Raw genomic sequence first — 9,123 nt, 5'->3', positions numbered from 1 at the left:
CGTAGGAGTAGTCTCTCTGCCGTAGGAGTAGTCTCCGTGCCGTAGGAGTAGTCTCTGTGCTGTAGGAGTAGTCTGTTGGAGTAGTCTCCGTGCTGTAGGAGGAGTCTGTTGGAGTAGTCTCCGTGCTGTAAGAGTAGTCTTTTGGAGTAGTCTCCGTGCCGTAGGAGTAGTCTCCCTGCTGTAGGAGTAGTCTCTGTGCTGTAAGAATAGTCTGTAGGAGTAGTCTCCGTGCCGTAGGAGTAGTCTCCCTGCTGTAGGAGTAGTCTCCCTGCTGTAGGAGTAGTCTGTAGGAGTAGTCTCCGTGCCGTAGGAGTAGTCTGTAGGAGTAGTCTCCGTGCCATAGGAGTAGTCTGTAGGAGTAGTCTCCGTGCCGTAGGGGTAGTCTCCCTGCTGTAGGAGTAGTCTCCATTCTGTAGGCGTAGTCTGTAGGAGTAGTCTCCGTGCCGTAGTCTCTCCGCTGTAGGAGTAGTCCCTCCGCTGTAGGAGTAGTCTATATGGGTAGTCTCCCTGCTGTAGGAGTAGTCTGTAAGAGTAGTCTCTGTGCTGTAGGAATAGTCTATAGGAGTAGTCTGTGCTGTAGGAGTAATCTCCGTATTGTAGGAGTAGTCTCCCTGCTGTAGGAGTAGTCTCCCTGCTGTAGGGGTAGTCTCCCTGCTGTAGGAGTAGTCTCCGTGCTGTAGGAGTAGTCTCCCTGCTGTAGGAGTAGTCTCCCTGCTGTAGGAGTAGTCTCCGTGCTGTAGGAGTAGTCTCCACGCTGTAGGAGTAGTCTCCGTATTGTAGGAGTAGTCTCCCTGCTGTAGGAGTAGTCTCCCTGCTGTAGGAGTAGTCTTCGTGCTGTAGGAGTAGTCTCCCTGCTGTAGGAGTAGTCTCCCTGCTGTAGGAGTAGTGTCCGTGCTGTAGGAGTAGTCTCCACGCTGTAGGAATAATCTCCGTATTGTAGGAGTAGTCTCCCTGCTGTAGGAGTAGTCTCCCTGCTGTAGGAGACTCAGTGAGTTCCAATACAATGGGTTTGTCAAGTCATGTGCTGAAACAAATGTTCCTTTATCCACTAGTTCCTGCCCCAAGGTTGTGAGACAAAACAGTGACTGTGTCGATCACCATGAAACAAAGTCCTCTCTCCAATCCAGCGTTGAGTTTGTCTGGGCTTGTTTGTTCTTCTCTATATCCTACCACCGTTAGGAATGTTGAGAACCTATAGCACCAGCCACTAGAATAAATAGATGAAGAAATAAATGAGTGAATGATTGATGTTATTACTAGATGGAGCTGTTGAGGATTTCTGTCCAGTATGGTTACATGCTGGTTACAGTTCATTAGTTTGAAGCAGTGAAATTTTGTGGGAACAAGGACTAGACAGCGTATCAGAAAGCAGAGCCCTGCTTTCCCATCTCCATAGGCAGCAAATCAGAACACCTCTATCCCTTCCAGGGCAGCCTATCAGAAAGCAGAGCACCTCTCTCCCTTCCAGGGCAGCCTATCAGAAAGCAGAGCACCTCTCTCCCTTCCAGGGCAGCCTATCAGAAAGCAGAGCACCTCTCTCCCTTCCAGGGCAGCCTATCAGAAAGAAGAGCACCTCTCTCCCTTCCAGGGCAGCCTATCAGAAAGCAGAGCACCTCTCTCCCTTCCAGGGCAGCCTATCAGAAAGCAGAACACCTCTCTCCCTTCTCCATAGAGGTCTTCCTAGCTCCCACGTTGAACTTGAACTTCGACTGGTCAGCGATCATCTGGTTGATTTCATTCTGTTTGTAGGAGGACAGTTTCTGACCAATCCCTGCTACCTTAGTCTCTTCCTGGTTACCATGGATACACCTCAGACAGGCTCTGCCAATCAGGTAGGCCACCTCGGCCAGGTTGAGGAGAACACACATCCCCGACACGGAGAGCATGAACACGGTGAAGATGGTTTTCTCCGTGGGTCGCGACACGAAGCAGTCCACAGTGTTGGGGCAGGGGTACGAGTCACACTTGACCAGACGGAACATCTTGAAGTCAGGGTAGATCAAGTAGAATATATACAGGAAGCAGACTTCCAGAACGATCCTAAACAGCACACTGATCATGTAGGTCCACCAAAGGGCGCCTGCGATCGCAAACTTCTGATACTTGATTTGTTCCAACTCCTTAGGGGAAGCGCGCCCGGACTTCTTCAGGATCTTCTTGTTGATGTGTCTGCGATGGGCTACATGCATGGCCACTAGGAGAGCAGGCGTGGACACCAGGATGAGCTGCAAGGCCCACAGGCGGATGTGTGAGATGGGAAAGAACTGGTCATAGCAGACAGAGTTGCAGCCGGGCTGCTGGGTGTTGCAGGTGAAGCCAGACTTCTCGTCGCCCCAGACCGACTCGGCCGCCACCACGAGGACCAGGATTCTGAAGATGAAGATGACAGACAGCCAGATGCGGCCGATGCCGGTGGAATGCCTGTTTACGCCGCTGATTACGGCGTAAAAGGACCCCCAGTTCATTTTCGATTCCAGGTCTGGAGAGGAAGAAACAAGAAGGGATATAGTTCTGTTGACAATGTATTGATACAAGCTGACGATCGATCACACTGGGAAAGGTGGTCATTCTCTAGAAGAACGAACATGTCAAGGAAACATGCTATGAAGGAATTAGGGGACATCAAGGTACATCACGTTGGTAACACATGTTGATTTGATTTGATTTGATTTAACAAATTGATATAGTCATTGAAACTGTACAATCTCTGAGTCAATCCTCAATAAAGGCAATCAATCAAACCTGTAGTGAGGAAGAGAGAGTTCTTAAATAACCCCACAGGTGTACTGTATGTATCCAATCAACAATCATCCGTAATGCTTGAGCTCAAATAACTAAAACACCAGACACCTTCCTCCTATATAGTCAACAACCCCCAACAAAACACACCCTTGTCTGCACCTAGACACGTCGGACAGAAAAACCCCCATTCTCAAACGTACTAACGTGGACTAAAACAGAACCTTCCTCCTATATAGTCAACAACCCCCAACAAAACACACCCTTGTCTGCACCTAGACACGTCGGACAGAAAAACCCCCATTCTCAAACGTACTAACGTGGACTTAAACAGAACCTTCCTCCTATATAGTCAACAACCCCCAACAAAACACACCCTTGTCTGCACCTAGACACGTCGGACAGAAAACCCCCATTCTCAAACGTACTAACGTGGACTTAAACAGAACCTTCCTCCTATATAAACAACAACCCCCAACCTAACCCTTGTCTATGTCCCAAATAGCAACCCTTTCCCTATAAAAGTGCACTACTTTCAACCAGGACCCATTGAATAGGGTGTGATTTAGAAAGCAGCCCCAGTATTCTCTGAGCTGTTGGTCCTACCAGTCTCCGCCGGCCGCGGCGGCAGCACCAGGTCCTTAAACCACCACCGTCAGGTGTAGCCTGGCCATGGAGCTGGAGCGGTCGGGTCACAGCAACGGCAAACAAGACTCAGCCTATCCCTGGCCTGCGCTTTAAGAACCTTGGGGCGATGGCCTAACACGGGCGTAACGTCACGCCGCGTAACGGTCCGATAGCCAATAGAGAAACGATAACGGAGACATGTGATCCATTCAACAAGTATTAATACCTACTGACCGCGCAACCTGACCTTCAGACAGACGGACAAACGGACACGGCTACACACGACAGACCAGCCAAGATATATTCTCCAAGCAACGACTCAAAACATCCATCTCACTAGAAGAATCTTACATCTAACTTCAGACAGACACTGTCTAAGACCTCTACTGTAACTGAAGAAATATAACCAATCTCAAAACAGTCTTTAAACTATACCAATCATAAAATACACCCAGATCAAACCAAGAGAAGTTATTGTATTCGAGTGAACAGATGTTTCATATCAATAACTACTGTCTTTCTGCAGAACCATTCTAGAATCTAGTCTGGAATTCTAGAATTCTCAGAGAACTCCAGAACACCTCAGACAGTCAGAATCTCTTTTCTTTTTCCTCCGGAATCTCAACACATCATCATCCCAAAGGTTAATAAAGAAAATCAGAGATATGATGGATTTTACCTTCAGCTGTGGTGGTACACAAAATGTGTACAAAGAAGGGTTCAATTAAATGTGTTTATTTTATCATGGAATCAGAAGGCTCTTGGCTTGTGAACACGATGCGTTGGTAAAATGCTAATCATTCCCGCGACACTAGCCACTACCCTGCACCGTAGCAGAGCCCAGCGCAGCACAGCGGTCATATGGTCTTATATAAACTATTACCATACAATGCTGCCCTTTATCAGAGCCCCAACAAGACTCTGTGTTATTCTGATGAAACGCCCTGGTTTCTGCCTACCCCCAGCAGAACATACAGTAGAAAGAATCTGTGTGGACACAAAAGGCCTGAGTCCCATGCCACATTATTTATGGTGCTGGGAGGGGAGGGCAGAGGGCTTCTGACCCGAACCACTGACCGAGAGAGCAGTGGGTAAAATGAGATGTTTGCAGAATCATTCAAGAAACTATAAATCTGAAACATTTCCAAAAGTGGACAGTCAATGTCTTTGTGTTATATACTGGGTGTTTATTTAGATTAGATGGTTCTGATTGGCTTGTTCTCCTGGTCTATCCATTAGATGGTTCTGATTGGCTTGTTCTCCTGGTCTATCCATTCGATGGTTCTGATTGGCTTGTTCTCCTGGTCTATCCATTAGCTGGTTCTGATTGGCTTGTTCTCCTGATCTATCCATTAGCTGGTTCTGATTGGCTTGTTCTCCTGATCTATCCATTAGATGGTTCTGATTGGCTTGTTCTCCTGGTCTATCCATTAGATGGTTCTGATTGGCTTGTTTCCCTGATCTATCCATTAGCTGGTTCTGATTGGCTTGTTCTCCTGATCTATCCATTCGATGGTTCTGATTGGCTTGTTTCCCTGATCTATCCATTCGATGGTTCTGATTGGCTTGTTTCCCTGATCTATCCATTCGATGGTTCTGATTGGCTTGTTTCCCTGATCTATCCATTAGCTGGTTCTGATTGGCTTGTTCCACTGATCTATCCATTAGATGGTTCTGATTGGCTTGTTCTCCTGGTCTATCCATTAGATGGTTCTGATTGGCTTGTTCCCCTGATCTATCCATTAGATGGTTCTGATTGGCTTGTTCCCCTGATCTATCCATTAGATGGTTCTGATTGGCTTGTTCCCCTGATCTATCCATTAGATGGTTCTGATTGGCTTGTTCCCCTGATCTATCCATTAGATGGTTCTGATTGGCCATTTTTGAACATGGGGTTCATTCTTGAACATTTTTACTAATCTGTTGGAAAAACCGTTTGGATTTAAGTACAACTTTTGTATGACTGAGAGATTCAATTATTTCATATTTAATAATTTCAGCCCTCTGAACGAACATTTATTATATAAATAGACCCATTTCATTTTGTCTGGTTTGCCATTCCAAATAAAGTGGAATATATTTTGCCCGTGTAATATAATAAAGTGGAATATATTTTGCCCATATAACATAATAAAGTGGAATATATTTTGCCCATATAACATAATAAAGTGGAATATATTTTGCCCGTGTAACATAATAAAGTGGAATATATTTTTCCCGTGTAATATAATAAAGTGGAATATATTTTTCCCGTGTAATATAATAAAGTGGAATATATTTTGCCCGTGTAACATAATAAAGTGGAATATATTTTTCCCGTGTAATATAATAAAGTTGTTCGATGTAGGCAGGGCCATAAGCAAATAGGTCAATTATAGAATTAATCAGGCTGTATTTTCCTTTCCATGGTAGCAAGATCTTATCTATAAAAAATAAAAAAATCTATATATATTTTATTCTTATTTTCAATGACGGCCTAGGAACAGGGGGTTAACTGGTCTAGGAACAGTGGGTTAACTGGTCTAGGAACAGGGGTTAACTGGTCTAGGAACAGTGGGTTAACTGGTCTAGGAACAGTGGGTTAACTGGTCTAGGAACAGTGGGTTAACTGGTCTAGGAACAGGGGGTTAACTGGTCTAGGAACAGTGGGTTAACTGGTCTAGGAACAGTGGGTTAACTGGTCTAGGAACAGTGGGTTAACTGGTCTAGGAACAGTGGGTTCCTGGGGAACAGTGGGTTAACTGGTCTAGGAACAGTGGGTTAACTGGTCTAGGAACAGTGGGTTAACTGCCTTGTTCAGGGGAACAGTGGGTTAACTGGTCTAGGAACAGTGGGTTAACTGGTCTAGGAACAGTGGGTTAACTGGTCTAGGAACAGTGGGTTAACTGCCTTGTTCAGGGGAACAGTGGGTTAACTGGTCTAGGAACAGTGGGTTAACTGGCCTAGGAACAGTGGGTTAACTGGTCTAGGAACAGTGGGTTAACTGGTCTAGGAACAGTGGGTTAACTGGTCTGGGAACAGTGGGTTAACTGGTCTGGGAACAGTGGGTTAACTGGTCTAGGAACAGTGGGTTAACTGGTCTAGGAACAGTGGGTTAACTGGTCTAGGAACAGTGGGTTTAACTGGTCTAGGAACAGTGGGTTAACTGGTCTAGGAACAGTGGGTTAACTGGTCTAGGAACAGTGGGTTAACTGGTCTAGGAACAGTGGGTTAACTGCCTTGTTCAGGGGAACAGTGGGTTAACTGGTCTAGGAACAGTGGGTTAACTGGTCTAGGAACAGTGGGTTAACTGGTCTAGGAACAGTGGGTTAACTGCCTTGTTCAGGGGAACAGTGGGTTAACTGCCTTGTTCAGGGACACAACGACAGATTTTTAACTTGTCCGTTCGGGGATTCGATCCAGCAACCTTTCGGCAACTTGTCCAACGCTCCAACCACTAGGCTACTTGCCTCCCCATATAAATGTATTGTGTTTCAGTCTCTGCTTTGATATGCACCTGTACTGACCTCGCCTTCTGGATGATAGCGGGGTGAACAGGCAGTGGCTCGGTTGGTTGTTGTCCTTGATGAGGCCTTCCTGTGACATCGGGTGGTTGTTGTCCTTGATGAGGCCTTCCTGTGACATCGGGTGGTTGTTGTCCTTGATGAGGCCTTCCTGTGACATCGGGTGGTTGTTGTCCTTGATGAGGCCTTCCTGTGACATCGGGTGGTTGTTGTCCTTGATGAGGCCTTCCTGTGACATCGGGTGGTTGTTGTCCTTGATGAGGCCTTCCTGTGACATCGGGTGCTCCTTCGTTTAAAGTACTTTGCTTCCTCTTTTCAACATATCGTCAGGTGAATCATGAATCAAACGTCACAGCATTGTTGCGTTAGGTGTTTGTTTAACGTAAATATATTCCTTTATGACCGGGACCTGTTCGTGATAATTGTGACTGTAACTGCACTGTGATTTTAGTTTGGTAAATTAAAAAAAAAAAACATTAACAATCCCAATGTCGTTTAAAGATTTAAATGTTCACACCCCTAATTGGAACAATTTATAAATGAGTATTATTTGTGATGCATGATGTGCATGAGAAGTTCAATAGACCAGCAGGTGACGCAAGACACTAAAGTGAAAACACTGAGCTAACAGGAACTCTGAGGATGAGAGTTGTTCTGCATGGTGGTTTGGTGGTGCTTGCTGTGTCTCTGAGCCATACATCATGATGTCTGTATGACTGTCTCAGTCAGTAGAGCATGGTGCTTGCTGTGTCTCTGAGCCATACATAATGATGTCTGTATGACTGTCTCAGTCAGTAGAGCATGGTGCTTGCTGTGTCAGTCAGTAGAGCATGGTGCTTGCTGTCTCAGTCAGTATAGCATGGTGCTTGCTGTCTCAGTCAGTAGAGCATGGTGCTTGCTGTGTCTCAGTCAGTAGAGCATGGTGCTTGCTGTCTCAGTCAGTAGAGCATGGTGCTTGCTGTCTCAGTCAGTAGAGCATGGTGCTTGCTGTGTCTCAGTCAGTAGAGCATGGTGCTTGCTGTGTCTCAGTCAGTAGAGCATGGTGCTTGCTGTGTGTCAGTCAGTAGAGCATGGTGCTTGCTGTGTCTCAGTCAGTAGAGCATGGTGCTTGCTGTGTCTCAGTCAGTAGAGCATGGTGCTTGCTGTGTCTCAGTCAGTAGAGCATGGTGCTTGCTGTCTCAGTCAGTAGAGCATGGTGCTTGCTGTCTGTCAGTAGAGCATGGTGCTTGCTGTCTGTCAGTAGAGCATGGTGCTTGCTGTCTCAGTCAGTAGAGCATGGTGCTTGCTGTCTCAGTCAGTAGAGCATGGTGCTTGCTGTCTCAGTCAGTAGAGCATGGTGCTTGCTGTCTCAGTCAGTAGAGCATGGTGCTTGCTGTCTCAGTCAGTAGAGCATGGTGCTTGCTGTCTCAGTCAGTAGAGCATGGTGCTTGCTGTCTCAGTCAGTAGAGCATGGTGCTTGCTGTGTCTGTCAGTAGAGCATGGTGCTTGCTGTCTGTCAGTAGAGCATGGTGCTTGCTGTCTGTCAGTAGAGCATGGTGCTTGCTGTCTGTCAGTAGAGCATGGTGCTTGCTGTCTGTCAGTAGAGCATGGTGCTTGCTGTCTGTCAGTAGAGCATGGTGCTTGCTGTCTCAGTCAGTAGAGCATGGTGCTTGCTGTCTGTCAGTAGAGCATGGTGCTTGCTGTCTCAGTCAGTAGAGCATGGTGCTTGCTGTCTGTCAGTAGAGCATGGTGCTTGCTGTCTCAGTCAGTAGAGCATGGTGCTTGCTGTCTGTCAGTAGAGCATGGTGCTTGCTGTCTGTCAGTAGAGCATGGTGCTTGCTGTCTCAGTCAGTAGAGCATGGTGCTTGCTGTCTGTCAGTAGAGCATGGTGCTTGCTGTCTGTCAGTAGAGCATGGTGCTTGCTGTCTGTCAGTAGAGCATGGTGCTTGCTGTCTCAGTCAGTAGAGCATGGTGCTTGCTGTCTGTCAGTAGAGCATGGTGCTTGCTGTCTCAGTCAGTAGAGCATGGTGCTTGCTGTCTGTCAGTAGAGCATGGTGCTTGCTGTCTCAGTCAGTAGAGCATGGTGCTTGCTGTCTCAGTCAGTAGAGCATGGTGCTTGCTGTCTCAGTCAGTAGAGCATGGTGCTTGCTGTCTGTCAGTAGAGCATGGTGCTTGCTGTCTCAGTCAGTAGAGCATGGTGCTTGCTGTCTGTCAGTAGAGCATGGTGCTTGCTGTCTGTCAGTAGAGCATGGTGCTTGCTGTCTCAGTCAGTAGA

At 46.7% G+C, this 9,123-nt stretch overlaps 1 protein-coding gene across 1 annotated transcript; it reads right to left on the bottom strand.

Annotated features, from left to right (window-relative positions):
* Positions 1-937: 937 nt before the first annotated feature.
* Positions 938-3,513, bottom strand: LOC115116218 (gap junction beta-1 protein-like). The gene is made up of 2 exons (XM_029644701.2): positions 3,346-3,513; positions 938-2,479 (listed from the first exon to the last, which is right to left on the bottom strand). The coding sequence occupies exon 2, from the start codon at positions 2,463-2,465 to the stop codon at positions 1,638-1,640; it is 828 nt and encodes a 275-aa protein (XP_029500561.2). The 5' UTR covers positions 2,466-2,479; positions 3,346-3,513; the 3' UTR covers positions 938-1,637.
* Positions 3,514-9,123: the final 5,610 nt, after the last annotated feature.

This window comes from Oncorhynchus nerka, linkage group LG6 (genome assembly GCF_034236695.1).
Source record: "Oncorhynchus nerka isolate Pitt River linkage group LG6, Oner_Uvic_2.0, whole genome shotgun sequence".
In the NCBI taxonomy this organism is placed as follows: Eukaryota; Metazoa; Chordata; class Actinopteri; order Salmoniformes; family Salmonidae; genus Oncorhynchus; species Oncorhynchus nerka.
This window is presented reverse-complemented; position numbering and strand designations above follow the sequence as displayed.